We start from the raw sequence: 24,899 nt of genomic DNA, 5'->3' as shown, positions 1-24,899 counted from the left end.
CCAACAACAAACAGCAGAAACACTCAGACATTTGATAATCATCTTAAATGCAACAATTTCTCAGTGCACTTTGGTACACACACTGCTGTGTACATTTAAATAAGCCTCTAGATTTACTATTAGAAATCTAACTAAATGCTACAAGACACTGACTCCTCTGGATTTTATTTTAAATTGCATTCATTTCTTTATTCTAAGTTGAATTTTGCAGAGATTTAAGAAGGCTTGGACTTTTTACGGTTGAACTATTTCACACTTTTGACATTTTAGAAACTGATTCAGTGTTTTTCGGCAGACTTTAAAAATTGATTGGTTTTATATCAACAAATTGAAAAATTAATTCAAATAAAAGTTTCAATATTTGCTCCACAGAATTGTACTGATGTCAGAAAGCAAAAATATGCAGATTTTCTAGTTGGAAAATAAATTTTACTGTAATTGTATTCCTGAAAAATACCAAAAATACTACTATTCTGTACATATAAAGAAAAACTTGACAAGCTGTGGGTTTTTTTCCCCCCCCAAGTCCTGCAGAGACCTGTAACTCTGCACAAATCCCACTAAAATGAAATAGTTTTCACATTCATTTTTATATATTTCCATTTGTTATTTTTCATTCAAGCCAACTTTTGATTTATATTTACCAAAATTATGCAATTGATTTTTTTGTGAAATCAAACAACTTCGTCTTGGTTTTCTGTTTATTTTACTATTTTCTTTACATGTTGTAAATCATATTTATCCTGCATGACGTCTCATCTTGCAAAAATAGTCCCAAAATTATGCTAATATTCTATTTTTTCCTGTAGATCCTATATGTTTACTCATCCAGAATGGTATTTTTGGGCAGTTTTGGACACACTGCAGGCTGTTTCTCTTTGGTAAACCGGAGGCGGATCAGTGTCTCTAATAAATGTAAATGTGTGGCTTCTTTCTGTCTAATCCTCCATCATTAAACATTCATCTCCTCCCTGAAGCTCCGACTTCTCTCTTAACGCGCCGCTCCGCTGCTTTTCACACCCTCAACCACTTGACTCTGGGACCCGCCTCCGTCCCTTTTAACGGCCTTGTTCAGGACGGAGGACACACTCTCTCAATGTCCGTCCTCATGTATTTTTCATGCTGTTGAACCCTCGCCGGTCGGCCCGAGCAGCTCCGGGCTCCAGCTCCCTTCTAACGGCATTCATGGACCCAAACCCTCCGCTGTCCGCTTCGCTTTAACGGGCTGCAGCCGCCGAATCCTCCGTGAGGACACAAACCTGGAACTTCTCCCGCTTCTGTCTCTCCCTGTGCCTCCTTTCGCGTCATGTCATTTGGCACCAGCGCAAAAATAGGATTCTCTGTGCGGGATATCCTTGATCTTCCAGACCGGTCCGGGAGATGCGGGTCCGGGACCGAGGAGACCGAGGAGGATGATGCTGAAGAGGCCTCAGCGGAGGCTCCGGAGTCGGAAAACGCGCAGAAACTGGGATTTAGCCGCCGGAGTTTGTGTGAGCGCAGCGGTGGAGGCTTCGAGAGGTGGAGCTGCGCATCCGGTAACCTGCATTTTTCATGTGAGGATCATTGCTTTTAACAGGAAATAAATAACAATAATAACTAAAGAATTTCAGTGCATTTATTCTCATGTATGACTGTACGTTTAGGTATAATCTGTATCTCCTGCTTGTGCGTAATTTCCAAATCACATGAAAAAAATAGTAGTAACATAGTAAACTAGGGATTTATGTTGCAAATATTTGTTAAATAACGGTTCAGTTTTATCAGCAAGTTTCTAAAAATGACCTCAGATTATGATTTAATCTTTTTTCTGATGGAACAGCAGCAAATACCCGTGCGTAATTGCGCCTTTTGTCTTTGTTTCTGTTTAATCGCTACAGTTTACCAGATGATTTCATAATGATTAAATAACCCCCCTATTATTTATCAGATCAGTTAAACTCAGTCCTGTATTCCAAATTGTTGCTGACGATCAGTTTCTCTCTTTCATAAGGAGGACAGCAGGTGGAGTGGTGTCAAGTCTAAAGAGTAGAACATAATCTGAGCTGTTTGTCTGCATGTCTAATATTTACCGATTTCTGTGGGAAAGGAAGTGAATTATTTCATTCTTCTTAAAGAAGTGAATGATGATGGAAGTTTCTTTGAGTTCCACAGAGTAATCAGATTACTCTTCATTTCCCCCTGCAGTACATGGTATGTCCTTAGAGCCCCGCACCGATCCCAAGTCCCCCGAACTCTCCATGGATGAGTCCCCGGACGCAGATCGGGAGCAGCCGTGCGGAGAGACACAGAAGAGCCGCGGCAGGAAGCGGCGCGTCCTCTTCTCCAAGGCGCAAACCCTGGAGTTGGAACGGCGCTTCAGGCAACAGCGCTACCTGTCCGCCCCGGAGAGGGAGCACCTGGCCGGACTGATCCGCCTCACGCCGAACCAGGTGAAGATCTGGTTTCAGAACCACCGCTACAAGATGAAGCGCGCCCGGGCCGAGCGCACCCTGGACGCGTTGCAGCTGCTGCCGGCTCGCCGGGTCGCCATCCCGGTCCTGGTCCGGGACGGGAAGCCCTGCGACCGGATCACAGCGCACGACCTGGAGGCGACGCTCCGGTCCGGCCTCAGCCTGCCTCTGTGCGCCTACTCCCCGCTGCTGCACCCCGCATACGGGCCGGAGCACGGCGGCCTGCCGCAGCAGCACCCAGGGGTGCAGCAGCTGGCGCACATGTACCACTGGAGCTGGTGAAGACAAGACTTTAACTGAAGGAGACAAAAATATGGACAGGTCCACTTTATGCGCTCGTATTTGGCCTTAAAATTAGAGTTTTTGATTAATGTTCCCCGCAGAGAAACTACTGTTAAATGATAAAGAGCACATTTGGAGGAGTGAGAAGATTCTGTCTTTTTTAAAATTGAGTTTGGCGCGTATCAGGACAAATTTAATTCTCCAGAGGGACTGAGTCTGGAAACAAAACAGATTAAAACGAAAGATGTAAAGTTAAAATAGTTCAAAAAACCCTTCTTAAGACAGTAATTAATGTAAAGACAAACTTCTCCAACAAATACCCCGTTTTCCTGTTTCAAACCGGCTTGAAAAAATGCACCCTGTTTTTAATTTCTCTCCTTCACGCAGACAAAAACAGACTTTAATCCTCGTTCAGACGCGCAACACGTCTAAAACTACTGTTTCCACGAGCGGGAAGTCCAACTGACAAAGAAAAAACAGACCAAACCAAATGTTTTATTGGTTTTTGCTAGTTTGTGAGATTTGTTTTGTTGTTTACGCCGTGTTTGCTGCAAAATGTCACTTTTACCGCAAGATAGTTTTTTTTTGTCTCTTCACTGTGTTTTTTAAAATCTATTTATAATGTTGACCGGTGAGTGGGTTTTTAATAAACTCAGTATTTATGATGGTAAATAAAGGTTGGCGCAGGTCTGAGTGGTTTGATTCCAGCCTGGACTGAGGAAGATGAGGATATGATCTATTTTTTAAACTGACTGTTGCGCATTATCAGAGCCTTTCTCTCTTTTATGCTGTAAATAAATAACCTTAAGTCAAAAATCTTTAATAAATTGATTGAAGTTTTGGACACTTTGGTTGTTAAATTGACTTCTAAAATTCCTACTTTCCAATGACATTTCAATCAAAAGCAGAAAAGTGTCTAGAAAGTGTCAATATAAATATGTTTCAATTATGGTGAATTTGTGCAGATAATTTTTTTATTATTTTATTGTGACAGGGGGAAAAACAAACAGAAGTCATGTTTTCAGTCGTGGTATTTTAAGAATAGGTGTTTGTTAATTAAAGATACATTTATAAGACATATATTTCAAAAAATGTTTTCCAAAAAGTTTTGCAAAAATCGTCATTTTTTGAATGGGGTCTGGTCTATTTCAGAACAGCTAAAATGTGATTTTTACAGCATCTTAGTGATGATGATGATCCCTTGTGACCTTTTTCTTTCTCCTGAATCATAAACATCAGAGCAGGCAGAGGATCATAAGCAGCATTTAGGACAGTGGTTCCCAAACTGGGGATTAGGACCCCACAGGGAGTCCCAGGACTAATCTGATGGATCCCAAAATGACTGAAAGGGGAAATTTAGATTGTCTTACTTATTCTGTAAAAACCTGTATAGTTACAAACCTGAATAACTCATATGTAAGAACATACAATGAATGAAACAATATCCTGACAACAGTCTGTCACAAAGAGAACAACCCACTGAGGCATCACGTAAAGACTCCCAAGCACAAATTTAGTCCTTTACAACTGTAAAACTGCACAACCAAAGAGAAAATGCTTCAGTTCTCAGTTGGTTTGAGGTGATAACAGTGATAATAACTTTTCATTTCTGCATAACAGATCAGCACAATGCACAATCCAACCAGGCTCATCTTCATTCAGATCTAAGCCTGATACCACTCTCATGCCTAATCCAGCCTTTTAGCGTAGCTTAGCATTAAGGTGCAAACAGGAAGAAACAACCTGACTCTGTTTAAAGGTAAAAGGAAAAGAAAGTCCAACACAAAACCTGCAGCAAAACCACAACACGTGATCTGAACTATTTGATTCCATACAAACTAAACCAGTAAGACTGAATTTTTAGCATTTATGCTAAGCTAACTGGCACCACTTTCATATTTCCCACAAAGACGGTGGCGTTAATCTAACTCTCTGCAATAAAGCTGCTTCACACTTGAATGTTTTCATCCGTGTGGTGAAGAAAACACAACGAAATATTGGACCTCAGTAAAATGTAGCTCAGATCGGATCTTGGTTTTAGCTCCTCCGGGCCCGAATATCTTTGTTTTGACAGGATTACTGCAGCAGACGACTTCATTCAGTGGCAGAAAAGCAGCTATTTACTGTGTTGGGACAAAGCAAAAGAAAGACCCCCCTACAGGGTGTGTGTTTGTGTGGGGGTCAGAGGTGAGCTCATCTCACAGGGATGATGTCACGGGGGTGGAGGGTGGGGGGTGGGGGGGGTCAGCGCTTTGAGACAGTTATAATGTGTCACCTGCTGCCATAAAAGCCAAGAAGGAGAAGAGGAAGAAGAGGGGGAGGAACCAACCTTTGGAGTTTAAAGGAACAGTCTGGTGCTTCCTATTTTGTGCTGGTGCACATTTTGGAGAGTGAAAGACAAGTCTGGTAACACTGTACACTTATTTATGTCAACAAATCCCTTGAAAAGATCAGAACCAACATCTGATTCTGCAAACAAGAAGTGTGTTTATCAAAGCCTGAGTGCTCTGAGCCACACAGCTACACTGTTGTTCAAAAACTGATAAAAGACGCACTGATGAAATAGTTCCTACACTGGATGTTTTATATAGATGTCATGTTTACTGACTTTTAAAAAAGCAGCTCAACTGTCAAGCTTTGGCTCTTTTTAGTCGAGTTTGCAGCCATGTTTTGACCACTTCCGAATCACGTTTAGCTAATAACCTGTTACTTTTAGCTATTCCAACCATTTATATTAGTGCTGTCAAACGATTAAAATTTGTAATCAGACTAATCACAAGGGTGCTGTGGATTAATTCTGATTAATCAAAATGAAATATCATTCATTTTTAAACTATGAATCGCATTTCATTTTGGTTGCCCAAAATAAGAGAATATATATGTACTTAAGGTGTTTATTAAACACCTTTAAACGTTCATGTTAGAATCCCAGACTAACAAATGTTTTGCATTAATGTGGTACTTTAAGCTGGAAATGCTTTAGTGGGAAGAAAACAACTTCTTCCTGTAGAGCGTGCATATTACTGTATGTTGGTTGACGGTTCGTCTTGGGTTTTTTGTATTTAAATTTCCCACTGAGAGGACCAACATGCTGTTTATTACGGCCCGACCAATATGGATTTATTGAGGCCGATGCTGATTCCCCTATCTGGCAGAAAAAAATCCTGATAACTGATTAATCGACCGATTAATTTTAAAAAAATACATAAATGAATGAGATATCTTTTGTTTTGGTCCCTTACAATGACAAAGATAAGAATTACAGGCAGAATATTTTACTGTTGGACAATAATTTGTCCTTAGAATTTGTTTAACTTTACAACGAAGTGAAATTTCCAAGTACAAAAACATTCAACAAAGCATTCAATCTGGGAAATAATTTAACCTTAAAAGAGTCAATCTATAAATGAGTTATGAAATACGTCTGGTCTTGCACTTTGTGCAGCCGTAAATTAGAGGTAGGCTATATGTATATACTGTATACAAGCAACATAATGAGTGAAGTTATTGGTAAAACCTTATTTCTGCAGCCCTCTGATGCCCTTTAACATTAAATCAAATTTTCTCTACTCCATTACTTTTGTTGCTGTGAAGTCAGGACTCATATGAACCAAAAATTAAAATCAGAGCTGCCTTTCTCAGATGTCAGAACATCTCACCTTTGACAGAGTTGCATTTTAAATACATAATGGTCACAAATAGTCTGGCACTAATGTTACTCCATAACAACACACAATGAGTTGCTGATAGAGCCTGTGTCACATTATAGTATTTTCTGACGAAGTAAAACTAAGACTGATCTGACATCACAATGGTTGCTGAAGAGAGACAGTCATGTTGATCATTTTAACTTTTCAGGCCTCCTTAAATGTGCACATCGCTCCTCCTTAAATGGACTTCAACACCCAGCTGATGGAGTAATGAATCATTCTGTACTCTAAATATTTTGTACACTTGCATTATTTCTGCAGTTACTCAATGTCTTTTAAGCTGCTAGCTAATGCTATGCTAGGCTGGCATAGCTACAGTGATGTCATTGCTAACATAAACAGAGAGGGAGTAACTTAAGCTAGGCTAGCACAACTTTAGCAGTGAAACGTAAGTGGCACATGGCAAAGGGACATGTTGAGTCATTGTTAATTTCACAGCATCGTTATAAACTTACCTGTCGGCTCAGCCCACTCCTGTAATGTTGTCTGGCTGTAGCTTACTCCTGTACATTACTGAGAAGACAGCGGTGAGGACTGAATGGAGTCAGAGCTACATGTGTTGGACAGGCGTAAGGTCATTCTCCGGTACTTAACAGCATTTACTGTTTAACGAGAAATTAAGAATACATCGGCGTTTATTCGGCAAAACTCCGGCCGCTGATGATTATTTCGAAAAGGGCTAGAATCGGCCAATATAATAATAAATCAGTCAGGCCATACCTCCATTTCAAATTGCTTGGTTCTGACACTGACACTACCGACTTAGCTGCCCATTTGCGCATGCGCGACGGTAAGTCTAATTGGACAAACTGCTGTTGCCAGAGACGGCCCTAATTTCTGCATTACTTTTTAACCAGAAGTGGTGTTGAAATCTCGACAAGAGGTGTCAGCCCAGCAGAATTTAGATTTAAACCTTATAATTTGAGCATTTTCAAGTCATTTCACAGTAAAATCAATCTAAAATGTGACACATTGTGCTCTAAACAAAGTAAAGTCTCGTCATTGTCCTTTACAGTGAGTACAGGCAGCTACGCCAGTGGCTCTCAGACTGTGTCCCTTAGAATTAATCTTATTTATAATGATTCACAGCTGTAATCATGTAAAGCTGTGCCTTGGAAATGTTTGCTTCAATATTTTTGGGTGACTTTGCAGACATGCAGATGCTGTAGAGGAGAAAAACTTCACCCATAAAGTTGCAAAACACAATAACGTCAATAAATAACTGATAATAATCAGACAAAATGTGCTGCCTGTGTTTCTGAATAGAAGATGACAGTGGCGCAATACATCACCCAAGTTCATGCAAATGAGAAGCAAGAATACTGAAGCCACAGACTGCAAATAAAGATGGATGTGGCCAAGGGTGTCATCCTCTGGTTTGTGGACTAATATTTTATGTTTTAAAGGACTGAGTTTGGAATCAAGCGTGCAGGTTTGTTTTAGAACCAGATATGATGAGTGAGAGGTGAATCAGATTGAGAACTCTGAGGACACTACACAACTTGTCAATCACACTCTCAGCACTACAGACTGATTAAAAGGTTTCATCCACATAAAATCATTCACTGGTTCATTAATTATGTTTAATTTAGACCTAATCTGGCAATTATTTCCATTATAGATTATTCTGCTTTAATCATAATATTAATTAGTCAGAAAATAAAGAAAATGCCCATTTCAGCATATTAAGTTTACACTGATTTAAACCAAAAATAAAAAACAAAAACTGCAAATCTTAGCTGCAGTCTGAGATGTGTATGTCAGACCAGCTTTATGCATTACTTGTGGCTGACTCATTTAGCCATTTTTGAGCTGTTTCAGTCATTCATCCGTTACATCAAACTAAATGTTTACAACTTTAATTTATATGTATGGTCCATTCAAACCTCCCTGATTAATCCACTTGCTAGTTATCTTTTGAAATGTAGGCTTCGTAGCTGATTTAATTAATATTTTTTAAGTCTGATCTAACAAAAATTGCTCAACTTGATTAGCTGAACAGTTTTATGTTTTACCTGCAAAAGTAATGACTCTGTGTCTGAAATCAGTTCTGCGCACAGTTTGAGCAGCTAATGTTTACCTTCAGATTGCTCAGTCTGGTTCCACATGTATGTTGGAAGTGACACTAGTTTCATTTTGCCATCGACGCAAAGTAGCACAGTAGTACAAAAATACACAGCTCCTTTCTTCATTCATTAAACTTTTTTCCTAAGTGTTTTTACCTGCATGTTTGAAAGGATTTCATTGTGATTTTTTCTGTTTTCTTACTTATTTCCTCTGTAATCACTTTGATTGCACGTTAATAAAATGTTATTTTGGACATTGAAGAATATTACGACTCACTGAGCTCCTTTGTCACCAATTTTATTTTTCATGTTGTCTCGTTTAATTTTCTACATTTTCCATCTCTTTCTATCCTAATTCTGTTTATTTCTGCTTTTTTTACTTTGAGTTCAACATCAGTCCTGTACTTCTTTGTTTTGTCTCTGAGAAGTCAAAACGTTTTTTTTTTTAAATTACAAACTGAAGTGTAGTTGCTGTCAGCCTTGTTGTTCTACATTTAGCCAGCAGGTGGCAGCAAAAGCTTGAGCAAAACAGGCTTTGGCACACAGACTTCTATACTTCTGAGGACTCTGTGATCTGTTCTCTCATCTCAAAACCTTAAACATCATGTTCCTCTGGCGCAGACAACAATCTCAAGCTGGTAATAAATGATCTAAATTGAAGGTAAAATCTGACAAATGAAGCTTGTTCCTCATTACAGTGAGAAGGAGTCCTGATCATATTGAAAGTTTATCTGGGAAAAACAGAAACCAGGTTTCATTCTGTGTTTAGTTTGTTCTTCATTCTGTAAAATCTCATGTTAATTTATACCAAAAAACATATTTTATGAAGAAATAAATTAACACTACACAACTGAAACCACTGTGTATCAATAAATTCTAAGGATTTAAAGCTCATTTGGAAACCAGGAAATTCACATCACAAAGACTTTAGTTCGTGTCACTCAGAATAAATGAATCCATGAAGGCCTGATGCAACATGTGCTTGTAGCTGTGTATGTTTAGAGGGAGCCTTAGATCTGAATGCAAATTTACTAACTGAACCCAAATCATATTTAAGCTGATGTTTGTTGTCAGCTTTTCAGTTTTTACACTGTACACAGCCCAAACACTACTCTTCAGTGAATCTAAACCTGGTACTAACTTTAATCCTGAGAACAAGTCTGAACTAGGGCTGAGAAGTATGCAAAACACATTTATTTTGAAATTATTTTGATAAAGAGTAACAGAATGATCTTTTTATTTTTATAGAAAATGATTATTCCTCTTCCACTGAAAACATATAGAAAGGATGATGTGATTTTTGCTGTGATTGAACCAAACAAATTCCCTTTTGTCTGGAGGATTTGATTTGTAGGCTGGGACATCTCTGCAGCACCACAATGCTTTATTTATAATAGTATGTTGTGACATAGGTTACCTTCATGGGTAAACTGCAGCTCCTGTCATTTGGATACTGGCTTTACTGTGACATTTTTTTTTTTTTGATGAAGTGCTCAGCTGTGGTAGGGCTGCTCAGTGACTCGCTGGTTAGCACTGCTGTCTTGCAGCTATAACTCCTGCAGTCTGAACAGCCATGTATGAGGTTTGTCCCGAATCTCTGTTGAAACCAACAGTGTACCGACAGCAGAAGTACAATTAAAAATTATTTTATGATGGGGCTGTTCCAAGGTGAAGGTTTGTTAGATTTAGGAAGAGATCATTCAAGATGATTAAGCAATTTGCCAAAGTTAGAGGATGTTTGTTGCCAAAGTTCCAATAATAAAGGCAATAAAGTTCTGAAAATGTGATAGTTAAATGAAACAGTGTTTTGATGACCCATCCATCCACCCCAACGTCCTCCCTTATATTGACTTTTTGGCACCTTTGCTGCCGTCATAATTACTACAGCCACTAGAGGGAGTGTAGCTGGAACGTATACGTGGTTTTCCAGTGTTTCATATGACTGTTAGAGGTCATCTAACAATAAAATGGGTCTTGATAAGCTGCTGTACGAACAATTTATGAGGCTCCTGTTTCAATCTAAGGATTTTCTTGTGAAACGACATCAGTTCTCTTCATTATATTTGGATATGAGCCTGCAGAGTGGCTCGCCTTGCAAGCTAGAAGATTCCTAGTCTGCTTCCTTGCCTGGGTCTGGGATCTTTCTATGTGGAGTTTGTATGTTCTCTCCTGGTTTTCTCAAGGTTCTCTGGCTTCCTCCCACAGTCCAAAAACATGCTTAGGTTAACTGGTAACTCTAAATTGTCCGTAGGTGTGAAAGTGAGTGTGATTGTTTGTCTCTATATGTAGCCCTGTGATAGACTGGTGACCTGTCCAGGTGTCCCCTGTCTTCACCTTAAGTCAGCTGGGATAAGCTCCAGCCCCCCCCCCCCCCCCCCCCCCCCCCCCCCCCCGAGACCCTAGTGATGATAAAGCGGTGTATAGAAGATTAAACAGTGCATAGATAATGGATGGATGGCTTTGAGCTGTTTGAACAAGTGGATCAGATGAAATGTCATCAGTCACAAAATGTGAAACTTAAACTGGTCCTCACTCAGATAAACTTGCACAGACAAAGACACAGTCTCCTTTGTTATGTACATTGTTCCTCAAGAGGTCCTACGTGTGTTTCAGGACAGATTGAAACTGTACTAATGGTTTATTCTCAGAACATCTTAAATGATTGACTCAGATCTAGTTTTACTGTATGTTTAACAGTGTAACAAAATCAAGCTTTATTTAAGGCACAGTTGTTGGTTGTAGAGTTTCACTCACTACTTTTTTTCCCATAAAAACGATGTGGTTTCTATAGATGCAGACTCAGAGTGACACCCAGTGAACCAAAGCGCGAGCAAACCCAGCAAGATGCTGGATCATGCTGTTGCCCTCAAGCTTTTACTGTCTTGCAGATATTTACTTCAGGCCGACACAGTTACATGGCTCAATTAAGGATATTATTCAGAGACTGAGTGTATCCAAGAGGAATGATATGCAAAATATCTTTATTCAAAAAACTTCTTCACTGTTTTAAAGCAAGACACAACCACTAATGATGTGGTCATAGTTCTTGTTTTAAATCCAACTGTTTCTCAGGATCTCTGAGAATAATTTATTATTCCAAGAGAATAGTAGAGTCTAGGACCAGACTGAATATTCTATAACAGTTACACATTTCTACTAAAGTCGAACGTAAAAATAAATCTTTCAGTTATATGCCAGATGTTATACTTGAATGTCAGGCGTATGTTCATTACATTGGATAAAGAAGGGAAACGTTTCAGTGTTTTTGTACTTTTCAGTTCAGATTAAGATTTTGAACAGAATTAGTTCTATGTCGCCAATAAGGACCATTCAAGGATAAGTCTGGCTTTATGCTTTATTTTTCTCTTTGTCAACAAATCCCACTAAAACCAACAATGTGCTATTATGTCTTCATATATATATATATATATACACATGAGATATATACATGAGTTAATCAAGACTAAAAGACTAAAAATAACAGTGGAAAGAAAAGCAGAATTGCACCTCTGCAGAGCAAAAAAATAAATAAATAAAATATGCACAATATACACTGAAACCCTGTGGTAGAAACGACTAAGATAGAAAAACTGTGTGCAGATTAAAGAACAGCAAAGACAAGTTTGGGCTGAAGGGACCAAAGGCTGTGGTTTCTCAGTGATGGGAGAACTTAAATGTAAAACAGTCTAAAGATCCTTCATTAGAAGGAAAAATCCGGCTCCTCTAAAGGGTCACAACATAAATCTGAGTGGTTTATTACTCAGAAAAACTACATTCTGCTCCAGTATTTTCCATTCTCCATTTCATGCAAAAGATTGCTAATATAACCTGTTAGTTAATTAAGTCACCTGAAAAGTTCAGAGGGAGCCTTTTTCTGAGGAATCATGAAACCGGAAATACAAAGTTAGTACTCTTCATCACAGCTGGTTTCAGAGTGGAAAGAATTCACATCAAACCATCAGAAAATTAAATTTAGAAACAGTATTCTAACCATGAAGGACAAAACACTTCATATATATTTTAAAAATGTGTTTAAAAAAAACAACCAACCTCATGGTGGTGCTGCAGTGCTCCAGTGTCTCAGCAGAAAGCTCTTCACGTGCACACATCTTTGTTCTTCTGTCTTTGTGAGGACCCTCAATGGAATAACGCATCCCAAACCTCCAGCAGCAGAACTGTAAAGAAACTCAGTCAGGTCCTCTGGTCCTGTCTAGTAAAGATGTTTTAGGGAAACACACAAAGAAAAGATTGTTTTAAATCCTTTTTTAATATAAGCTTTAATTTAGTACTTTTCTAAAATAAATAAATAAATGCAATGACGTGTCCATATATATATATATATATATATATATATATGTGTGTGTGTGTGTGTGTGTGTGTGTGTGTGTGTGTGTGTGTGTGTGTGTGTGTGTGTGTGTGTGTGTGTGTATACACAGTATATATACATACACTAATGTTCAAAGGTTTGAGGTCACTTAAAAATGTCCTTATTTTCTAAAAGAAAATAATTTTTTTCAATAAATATAACCGTAAATGAGTCAGAAATACAGTCTAGACATTGTTAATGTGATAAATGACTATTCGATCTGGAAACAGCTGATTTTTAATGGAATATCTACATGGAGGTACAGAGGCTGAGAGAGAGATGTCACACTTTAGCCACACATTTAAAAGCAGCATTGAAAACTGGATGGAGGAGGAGAAGGTCCGTCTGAGCTGGAAAGTTGACATCGCTTCCGTCTTCTCTGGGGGTCGATCCATGAAGAATCCATCAAAGCATCTCACCTGAGTCTTTATCTACACAAAGTTTTACCTTCATACTGTGAATATTTTACTTTCACTTTCTGAGCCTCAGAACTTCATCGGTGCAGGAGAGACTCGTGACAGTTTAGGGTGAAAAACACATTTGAGTTCAAGTAAAAAAAAAAAAAAACTGACACCAGATCAAAATAAAAATGACAAGCAGCAACCATCACTCCTGTGTTCTAATGCTACACTGTGTTAGCTAATGCTGCTGAAAGGATAACTGATGATTAGAAAACCTTTGTGTAGTTATGTTATACATGAATAAAAGTGTGAGTTTTCATGAAAAACATAAAATTGCCTTGGGTGACCCCAAACTTTTGAACAGTAATGTATATACACATATTGCATATATTCATGTCCATATACAGTATACACATTCATAGATCCCATCAGACACTACATCATCAACAAGCTGCGTGCATCAAGGCAACAGAAGTACCGCTTCATATCATTTACCTGGCATTGTTCGCACCACACGTAGTAGCAAAACTAAAAGCTAACGCTGAACTGTCGGCATCATAATGTCAGGCTGTTGTGTTTTTGGTTGTACGAACCGAAATACTCAAGAGGGACATAAGTTCTACCGCATGCCAATGGGCTCTCAGCCGTTTCAGAGCAACCGAAGGCGGCTGTGGCTCCAGGCTATCAAGCCAGCGGATTGGACAGAGGATACCATCAACAATGCACGCGTGTGCTCTGTTGTGGCAAATAAAGTGAAATCATTGCAAAATATACTGATGAGCTGTCGGTTCCCACACGATTAGAGCCACTAATACAAACCTTGTTGACTGTTGTGACAGGGGGACATAAAAAATAAAGCGGTTGGAATCGCCGCCATAAAGGTGCAGTTTGCTGTGTGTATGTAGTTCTCCACTTTGTTGATGATCACCCATGCCTCATACATCGTAGTCTTCTGCCCTTGCCTTTGGCTGGGTAGGATTTCAGACATCAAAACACAAAACTCTTTGTCAGTGTCCTTGTATCTCACCTGTACCTGTCCGCAAATTGCATAATCATATATAGATTTGTATGCTCACAGCTTCTCTCTAGTGTACACTCTAGGTTTTTCAACTAAATACAAATAAATATCAGGCCACTGAATATTGGGCCACTTACTAACGTCATAGTCCCATTCGGAAAGTGTACAGGGATCTGGGAGCCTCTTGCCATTTGTTAAAGTGATCTTTTTAAAGTATTTTTCGCGATCTTTTACTGATAATGCACCCGCATGGCTTGACAAGCCACTGCCTGCCGCCATACTTCCGTTGCCAGGGTGCGTGCGCAGCCCTCGTTATTTACCTACAGTAAATGGGTCTATATACACACTTGTTTTAACATTTCACAATACAATAACTTTATGAGTCCCTGAAGGGAAATTTAATTTTAGTTGAATTTACATAAAACTAATTAACTAGAAAATTAAATATATGTACATGTATTAATGTGTGTGTGTTTGTGTGTGTGTGTGTTCATAGTCGGTTATGTTGTATTCATACAACTGTTGAATTAATAGTTAATTTGATATGAATGCAGAGTATTAAAAGTCCAACCCTTAACCTGAACCTGGTTCCACCTGAACCCTAAAATCAAATCTGATCAGTGTTTTAAAGGTGTTTCCCAAAGAGACGACCAAACGTCCTCACACATAAGGTCTGTACGTGGTCCTCATAAAGACAGATGAGCCGACACACACACACACACGGCTGGAGATGTGAGTTTCTCATGTTTGTTAATGCGTCTTTAACTGCCAAGTGGTTCAGCAGCGGCGCCTTGACCTGCATCGACCTGCACTGAGACACACTGCATGATTTCTGAAGACCACTTGTGGATGCATGACCTCTGACACCTGCCTGCACACTGTAACCAGGTCAAGATGAGGACTTTTGTCCCGCCTGGTAACAGCCTGAAACATGTGGGCGTAACATCTGTGAAAGAAAAAATGAAAACTATTTCTCACCTGCTGTATGAAAGAACATCAACGCCGTCCTTATCATGCTACTCGAACTGTTTTTCTCTTCAGTCATTCTCCACTTCCATGTTCACCATGATTTATATATGCTGTTTACTGATTGTGTACTTGTGTGGTTATACGAGCTATACTGGCTCTAATCTGTCTGTCTGTATGTTTGTTTTTTTATTTAAAATCCCATAAAAAAAGACCCAAACTAACCATCAATGTGTCCTGATGCCCCAAACACTTGCTAGATCACTACATTACATCACTGTATTATTACACCACTGAGAATAGTACCCACATGATTGTTTTATTTTCTTTAACCCTTGTGTCGTCCTGCGGGTCAAAATTGACCTGTGAAAATATTTTCACAGTGAAACTTCTGATGTCCACATTTTCAACATTTTTGGGAAATCTTTTGGTGGAAAAAAAGAAATGTTAAAAATGTTTCTAAAGAACATTCACATAAAAATGAACCAAAATCCAGCGAATTTCGCTGGATTTTGGTTCATTTTTATGTGAATGTTCTTAAAAGAAAATATTAGAAGTTTTACTAACCACTTTAGATATTTTTTGGATTTTTTTTAGAAGACTTGTACTCATTTTTTGAAAATATTTTCTTGCCAAATTTGGGGGATTTTATGAGAATAAAACTTTTAAGTAATTATTAGAATTTTCTTCTGGAGGTTTTGCAAATTTCAGAAATTTGGGGAATTTTTGGTTGAGTTTTTGGATTTTTTTCAGACAAGTAACCAGGGATCTTCTAGCTGCAAGGCGAAACCACCTCGCCACTGTGGAGCCCCTTTAAAGAAAGAGCTTTTTAAAAATTAAATAAGAGTCTTCAGTGGGGACCAGTAGTCTGGAAGCCGAGAGTCACGGACAGAGCAGAGAAATCTGAAAGTATTTAGACACACCGACACATGCTGGTTTTGTATTAATGAAATCTTTAAATGTGTAATATCACAGAAGAACAGAAGCCTTTTCTTTTATTTCCAAGACAGAAAGAAAGAAGATGAGTCCAGACGTGGCGGTCAGAGGGTGAGTCCTCCACCTCCTCCTCTGTGTGGAGTTATTGGTTGGTGGGTTTTTCTGTGTTTCAGGAGCCAGGTGGTCTGATCCCCCCTCTGCCTCCCCTCCTCACCCTCCAGGATGGAGTGGGCTGCCTTTTCAAGAGGCGTTCAGGGGCCCCAGCTGCTTGGCCTAATGCTCCTCCAGAGAGCCGAGGATTAAACTGAGGGGAGACGGACAGAGAGGCAGGCAGAGTCTGCAGAGGGGAAATGAAAGGAAACGATGAGGCAGGAAATGTTTTAAAAAAAAAAGGAGGGGGGGGGGGGGGGGTGGAGGGGAGAGAAAAAAAGATTGGTACAAATAGAGGTTGTAGTTAAGTGTCGCCCCCACCTTCAGCCTCGGTCAGAGACATGAGTCGACACCACAGGTGGTTTGGCTCCGAGCAGCGCCGAGGACCAGGTCTGCAGAGAAACAAAGAATTAGAAAGTAAATGACAGTTGGTAAAGTTTCACTGTCATCTTCCTCCAGAACATTTCCTTATGTTCAAGAAAAACATGGAGAAGAGAAACGTATGAATCAGTGTGTTGTAGTCATGACTTGTCAAGTATGCTGGTTGAGAATTTTCTAGAGAAGTAAAGTAGAAGCCAGAGTCCACGCAATTTCTTTCTGTTTTTTTTTTTTTTTTAAACAAAAACATTCATGGAAGACACATACAAAAAAAAGTCCTCATCTTGTTCCAGAGCTTTGAATCACCAGAACCAGTCATTCTGGTGTTAGTCTAGTGACCAACAGCACAAACAAAGGACAGGTTTTTTTTCATCACATTGCAAATAACTAAGCATGAAATTCACCTGCAGGTTACACTGACTTTTATCCAACATTTAGACAATGACGATATGCAGCTGTTTAGTCAGTGAGTTTAGTCTTTCCTGGTCTCACATAGCCGCTATTACAGTATCTGCACATTGTGTCAGCGCTGGAGAATGGTCTGACTGCACCTCGTCATCATGGAAAAACTCACTGGCTTGTTTGCATTTCTTTAAAGCAATCACAGTCATCTTAGGTGGTGCTAAGCCCAGAATGTAGTGATGGTGCCCCTGCAAAATAGCATCGGGGGAGTTGGTTTGGTGGAACAATTTTATAATTTTATGAAAGCTTTAGTCTTGCAGGAGCTCATTGGACCGAAAAAAACACCGAAGACTTTTTAAACTGTCTGCAACTCTTTCAAAAATGTATTAATCTTAAACCAAAAATCACAGAAGCTTGGCTAAAGTGGAACAGATCGCTATGTTTGTCAAGTCAGTGTCACTGGTACATACTACTGCCAGAGTCAAAATCTTTATGGAAACAGTTTGAATGCTCGGCTGTTGCGAAGGGCGTTTTGAGAAAAGCTAACACACAGCTAACGTAACATATGGCGAAAGCTGTGTGAAATATGCGGCCAATGACAGGGCTTATACCCACAGTCTACATCAAATGAGTCAGGTTTATGGTTCAGTTATACTCCTTTGCACACCACAGACTTGTATTTCTTCTTTCTTGTCTGCTTGGAGGACACGTTTCATACATGTGTAGGAGTAGACTGGAATCATCGATGTATTCCAGTGTCTGTGCCATTTGTGCCATTTCAGAGGCTCTTAAAAAAATAAAGGGTACATTAATGTCTGCACAGGGCCTCATGTACACTCTCTCATGACAAAATTTATGCCACTTAGACTTTTGTGGATCCTCACATACTTCCAGCTGCAGGAAGTAAAGCACAAATATTGACTGAGATAGTTGTGCACTGTAAGGAAATGTAAGGAAAGCTAACTTGACCTACATCTGCCAAACCAACCAGTCTAGGCTGATTAATGGTTCTCCCATCCTCATGATGTCCATTTCGTCATGCATCCATACCAGCCCCTCTGTCCATGTACAGCCCAGATGCGAAACCATCCACACAGCAAAACTGTTCTGCACACCTCATGTGTTCTACAGTTTTCTTGTTTTGTCCAGTTAAACCCACTACACTAATCAGCTGTTCTTCTTGCTGTCAGGAGTCACCACGTTTTCAGGTGCACATCTGTGGGACACGTCCATGGACACATAATGTCAAATGTAGAACGTAGAGAGGCGTTTGCAAGTCTGCTGTTATGACTTCAAGGCCACAGCTGTTCACTGAACGTATGAACAGATGAAACAGATTTTTCAATAACACAAGAGAAACAGTTGTAGGATAAAGACCAGATGGTTGGTTTGTCACATCTCTGTCGGAGTCAGGCACACTATGAGAGGGTCATGAACACTTTTAAGTCTTCACCTGCTGTGGATGAATGTGGAGAAGAAGAATCATGACTAGTCTTTTCTATGTGCCTGCCCTCACACTCACATAGACTAACAAAACCGCTACAATGTTCAGCAGAGTGTCACTGTCAGTTGTTGGAGAAGGTTGTGTGTTTACTCGGTGTTTGCTGATGATCAGTACACTGTACATGCTGACAGAGTGGTAAAGATGAAGTGCTGTTTGCAGCCTGACCAACATTCGCTTTCCTTTCATGTCCATGTGAAACAGGATGCAACTTGTTCTGACTGTGAACTGACTTCACTTCCTTCTCTTTGGGAAGTTCAGTGCGATTGTAAAATAACAAGAGTCACCAACGTCCAGCCTGTCTTTTTTTTATGCTTATTTTCTTGTTTTGTAAGTGTAGATAAAAAGGTGACAAATGTCCATAGCTGTGTTTTCACAGAATTGCCAAGCAAACTTTTGGAAAGTCTCAAAAAGTGAAACAAGAAAATGTGAAATAGGCTGGTTAACTAGATGTCAGTGAACGCTACATTACACATGACTGTGAGAAACAGAGTAGAAGAGGTCAGACACAAAACCAACTGTTAGATAAAAAACAAAGAAGAAGAACAGACAAACGAAACTCTGGCTCGTTATGGGGGGAATGTAGAGAAGCCTCCAGGAATTGTTTTCTTGTTTCATGCAGTTTTGAGCTAACAGCCGATCAGTCATGTGACATAAATCTGTCAGAATTTATTTGTAAAACATGTTTCCATCTCCCATTAAGTGGATTAACTCCTTGAAAAACATTTTGTGACTTTTTTCCATTAACTTTGTTCATGTGACACTACAAATATGTTATAGAAATATGACTACTGTCATCCGTCACATTTGACAGTAAAATGTTAAATGAAACTAATTTCTAACTTTGTTGTCTGCAAAGGCAGCCTGAGGAGGAGGTCGGGGTGGATGAAATGGTCATTTCCCCAATTACAAGACCTTTACCGTGTGTTTGAAAGTGCGGCCGTGATAACAAATGTCATCTATTTTACTTCAAATCTGAAATTTCCTTCAACCTGTTCTTGTTTTTCAATCAGAGTGGAAAATATCTGAGCTATTTATGCTCTGAGAGGTCATATCTAGAGTATGGATGAACGAGTTACACGGTTAATGATTGTGTAGCAGCTTACTATGACCCAAAATGACATTTTATTGTTAAGCAACTTTATCAATCTCAAAAACGTGTAAATCTGTGTGTTATGGAAATATGAACGGAGTGAAATTTTAACACATGAACTAGTGCAGGTTTGAGATCTGCACATCCTTTGTGTTGGGCTGCACACTCAGAAACAAAACCAAATTCAAAATATTTCTTTGTGGTTTTCAGATTTTGGACACAAGTTTTTAAAAGCTGGAATATTGAAGTAAAATGGAATATCTACTTTATAGGTAAGTTTTAACTGAGGGAGGCATCAACGCAGTGTCCTCACTGATGCCTGCTGTTTTCTTCTCGATTCAGCTGGAAATTAACCCACTTAAATACTTTGAAGGGCTTGGTGAAGTTACTCTCTCGTGTTTTTTCTTAAATTATCTTATTCAGAAGACAGTCTGAGGTCGAGGGCGCTTTATCGCAGAGAAAAACAGACATGAAGAAGCTTTTTTTTCCTTTTTGATTTGTGGGAAGACTGTTTTAAATGATTAGAAAGGAGTTCACTCACCTTCAGAGACTGATGACAATAATCTCTGCAGAGTCGAGTTAAGTAGCTTCAGGCTGATGCAAATCAGAACTCGGAGCCACTGAGAGGGAAGAAAGACACAAATGTTTGTCTGCAAACAGACAAAGATTTCACTCCTTTGTTCACAATCTGTTTCTTATTTGCAGTTTTTATCTCTTTTTTTTTTTTTTTTTAAATAAAACCAGACTGCAGGGTAAAATACTTGGCTCCAAAGGGACAAGTGGAGGTTCAGGTTGTTTATTTGTTGTTTTTTTCTGTGAATTATTTTATTAGTGTATTATTTTGTTTGCATAAAAGCATTTCTGTTTATAAAGTTGCTTTAATAAAGAAAAAGTCTGGATTGAGCTCTTCATTTACCTCCTATCAACCTTAACCAATGTCCTTTGTTACTAAAACCACAATAAGAGCGTGGAAATTACACTGTAAAAAATGGACATATAAAAATCTGTAAACTCTAAAACAGTTTGATGTTGTTTATATAACTACTGAATCACCATAAATAAGTTTCAAAAATTATCTTGAAAAACTACATTTCCTGACTCCTGCATAGTTTTTATTTTACTTTTTATATACATCAATACTGTAACTTTTGCAGTTAAATGTACATATGGTTGTACTGATAATGTAAACATGCTGTAGTTTTTATAACAAGTAACCCGCAACTGTTGCATTTATTACATGTAAAATAAAGTTTGTACCTTTCAAATTAATGTCCTTTTGTGTTAATAACATATGCATTAATATCTATGACAGCTAGAACTGCAATTTTTGCTTAAAATACATATATTAAATGTTAAATGCAGCAACTGTTGTGCTAATAATGGAAAACGCTATAATATTTATAATAAGTTACATGGACAAGTTTTTAAAGGCTAGAACTTTTTTTTTAGAAAAATATTAATGAAGCACATTTTTTCACAATAAAATTAACAATATCAATACATTACTTTAGCATAAATGTAGAAAATGTTTTACTGTAATCTTACAGTAGCGCTCAGGCAACCATAGCGGCCAGAATTTCACATATAAAAATAACAAAAATAATTTTTTTTACATGTAACCCTGGTTTCTGATGTGAGGAGTGCGAGGTTTGTGTGTCCTCCATCCACCCCGACATCCTCCTGCCAAAACCATTCACTCTGATCACGGTCCAGCCAGTGATTATACTGAAATAAAGATTTAATTGAATAGAAATGTAATTTCTATGCAATGTGGATGGTTTTGAATTACAAGTACACACGCTGCAGCTCTGTCAAATCCCTAAATTCACCACAAACCCAGAACAAAAGTAAGATGACAGAAAACGTCCCCTTGATGTCCTGAATCCTGAGAAAATTGGAAAGTCAGAAATATTATAACACTAAAACATTTTGGGCAATAAAGTCTCCATAAGCTACAGAATCAACAGATAGACAAGAAGTGCAATCTAAATATATTCTCATTTTTGAATTATTTTCAGACACTTAATGTAATGCCGTTTTATAATATGTCAGAGTTTATCAGCTGCTCTAAGACATTTTTTTGCGATGATGCTACAGGAATTTAAATACAGAAAAGTGCAAACTTTCCCCACACAACCCCAGCCTCTCTCTCATCTACTTCACCAGTAACAAAAGAGAAAAACCAGCTGGAGTGGCTCCACAGTTTTGAGGAAATTGCTTTCAGTTTTTACTCTGATTACTTTATTTGTCAGGTTCGAGATACTTTAGATTAATTATTTAACATTTCAATTTTTTATTAAACACATCATAAGCTCATAAAATACAACTCCTTGTTTAAAATAAAACACAGTTGGGGCCCATAGTCTCAGATATGGATGAGATGAATGACTAAACCCCGAAAGCTGGACGAGGGCTTCTTTTAAGTAACAGCAATTATGCTAAATTTTGCCTCAAATAAAATGCTCCTCCTGCTGTATTCTGCTCACAACTGCTCAGATTTATCTGTGATTTTGTTGGAACAAAATAATATATCAGTTTAGGGGCCATCTCCAAAAATGACTACTTTTCTTTTTCAGCTTTACATAAATGTTGCTGGTAATACTTCTGTACTTTTACTCATTTGGATGCAGGATTTTTATCTGTACTTGACTATTATGAAAATTCTGCACTTCTATTTACTTTTTCACCAATGACTGAATGTTTTAATATATTCTAACAGACATATTATCAATTAACAGACAGTAACATGATTCAGTAGATTGAGGCTCCATCACCCACTGCAGTGTTTGCATTAGAAACTAAAGTAACATCATGTGTATAAAAAAGAGACTTTAAATGCCTTTTAGTGCAATTATCCCATCATGATGTTCTTTAACAGTGTCAGTCTGATATCATACTATAGAGGTTAGTGCATGAAATCTTTAGATTATAAAATATACCCATCAGTGTAATTAGGAGCCATTTATTGGCATTGAACTCATTAAAAACTGCTTCATTTGAAATGCCTGTGGGAATTAAAGTTGAAGAATTAAAACACTTAACAGTAATAAATCAACACAAACTCCTTGGATGTTATAAGTGAAAACATTCACTGTATTTACATACAATATACTGACCTTAAATGCGTCAGAAACCACCTCAGACATTTTAGCAGTGCCTGGAGGAATATTGTTCAAAAGGCCTCTTTTAGGGCTCCATATAGTCTATAAACTGTAGAATAGGAGCATCAAAACCAGCAAAACCTTATTTAAAACTGCTCTTAAAAGGCCATTCAAGTAGCAGAGAATTGATAAAAGTCTGTAGAATACTGTAGTTAGTCCCATGATTTCCTCATATATTAAGATATTATTATTATTAAGAAGACGTTAAGAGTTGTATTGAGCTTAAATGCATCATAAACCACCTCAGACACATTAATAGTCCCTGTTGGAATGCTAGAATATTATAACGTTAAGAAAAAAAATGCTTTAAGGCTGCAATAAAATCAGTCAATAGTAGAATAGAAACAAGAGTTATAAAACACCCTCTGAGTATGAATTATTCAACCACAGACACATTGGAAATCCCCATGGCAACGCAGTGTTTTAAAAATGACATTTAAATAGTTATAAAGCAGCTGGACAGTCGAACAGAAGCACTGAAAGTCTCCAACTTAAGAACACTAAACTCACCCTGACATGTTTGAAGATATTATGAGATCAAAATGTCTTTAAAGCATTTTATTTTGACCCTGAATGCATCGTTAACCATCTTAAACACATTAAAAGTCCATGTCGGAAGATTATGATATTGTAACATTTAAAAAAAAAAAAGCTCTTCTATGTTTCCATGAAGTTAAAAACAGTCAGAAATGAGAGCACCAGAGGCCTGTAATATTATAGCGATATACTAATATATATAAGGGTTAAAACAGCTAGTTTACTCCAGATTTTGACGTTATAGTATTTGGAAATATCTCTTTTTAAAGCAATAAACAGAAAAACTAAATGGAGGATTGACTACTGCGGCATCTTTATTTGCTAAGATATTACTATGAAGACTTTAAAACACTTTTCAGCATATTTACATGTTAAATTGACCCTAAAACCACACAGATATTAAGAGTCTCTGTTGGAATATTACGATATTATAGGTATGTAAAGGTTGTTGAGGCTCACATTTTTGTCAATAAATAGCTGAATTTAAACGAAACCACCATTTAAATAGAAAGCATGCATGTTAATGTCATTCTAAATAACCGGGAACTTTATGTTGTTATACTACTTTTAGAAATAAACACTTTTTAAATTGCTCTAAAGTAATTAAACAGACACACCATGGCTCTGTTTAATGCAGTGATTAAATGATAAATTTAAGGGTGTGAAACTCACCTTGAAATGGATATTATAAGAGTTGAAAAAGCCTGTTATATTGACCTTTAATGCACTGTAATTCAATGAACTATTGAACAATACATAATAAATCAATGCCTGCAATATAATAGTCTTATGAAAGGATAAAAGATAAATGATTAATTCAACTAAATCTGATAATAAATGGTCGCAGACACTTTGTTGCAGTAGAGCAACCTTTAAGTAACCATAAAGTCACTAAATATCAGCAGATAAACCTGTTTAATAACGCAGTGAGACATAAATATTACAGTGATATCATAATCACTAATAATTACAATAATTCATTCACCGTTATGAGGCGGAGCAGCAGCTGGAAACATCTGGAAGCAGGACTTTCTCTCCGGTTTCCTCTGACCGTCGGGATGCAGCTCCAGCTCCGGTCCCGGTCCTCCCGCCTCTCTCTGCCGGTCTCCTGCAGCGGATCACCGGAGAAGAGCAGCAGCAGCCGAGATGTGACCAAACCGCGGAGAGGACGACAAGTGACGCGATGCCGCAGGTCAGCAGGTGATTGGCTGCTCGGACTGTTTACAGGCTGAAAGGTGGATTGTTGTTGGTTAATGAGGAACCTGCAGAGAGAAGAAAAGGTCAACAGCAGCAGGAGGGAAAACGTTAGAGTGAAGTTAAAAAAAAAAAGAAAAAAATACAGCACAAAGTCACATTTCTGGAGAATAAAGTGGTCTGAATTAATTCACACATTCAAATCAGAAATCAGAGAAAATCCGAGGGGTTTTTTTTGGTCTGTTTTCTTTTTAGAATAGTGTAGTTTTAAAATATAATTTCGTTATT

The 24,899-nt window shown here is 38.2% G+C and overlaps 1 protein-coding gene across 2 annotated transcripts; it reads left to right on the top strand.

Moving 5' to 3' along the window:
- Positions 1-1,001: 1,001 nt before the first annotated feature.
- nkx2.2b (NK2 homeobox 2b) lies at positions 1,002-3,576 on the top strand. 2 transcript variants are annotated; one of them, XM_022194780.2, is made up of 2 exons: positions 1,002-1,535; positions 2,185-3,576. In XM_022194780.2, exons 1-2 carry the CDS (start codon positions 1,307-1,309, stop codon positions 2,730-2,732), a joined length of 777 nt encoding a protein of 258 aa, XP_022050472.1. In that variant the 5' UTR covers positions 1,002-1,306; the 3' UTR covers positions 2,733-3,576. The 2 variants fall into 2 exon arrangements, with proteins under 2 accessions (XP_022050472.1, XP_022050471.1); XM_022194779.2 differs by having other exon boundaries at positions 1,006-1,553.
- The last annotated feature ends 21,323 nt before the right edge of the window (positions 3,577-24,899 follow it).

Source organism: Acanthochromis polyacanthus, chromosome 16 (assembly GCF_021347895.1).
Source record: "Acanthochromis polyacanthus isolate Apoly-LR-REF ecotype Palm Island chromosome 16, KAUST_Apoly_ChrSc, whole genome shotgun sequence".
Taxonomy (NCBI): Eukaryota; Metazoa; Chordata; class Actinopteri; family Pomacentridae; genus Acanthochromis; species Acanthochromis polyacanthus.
Note: the sequence above shows the minus strand (reverse complement) of the source record. Positions and strands in the feature narration are given on the sequence as shown.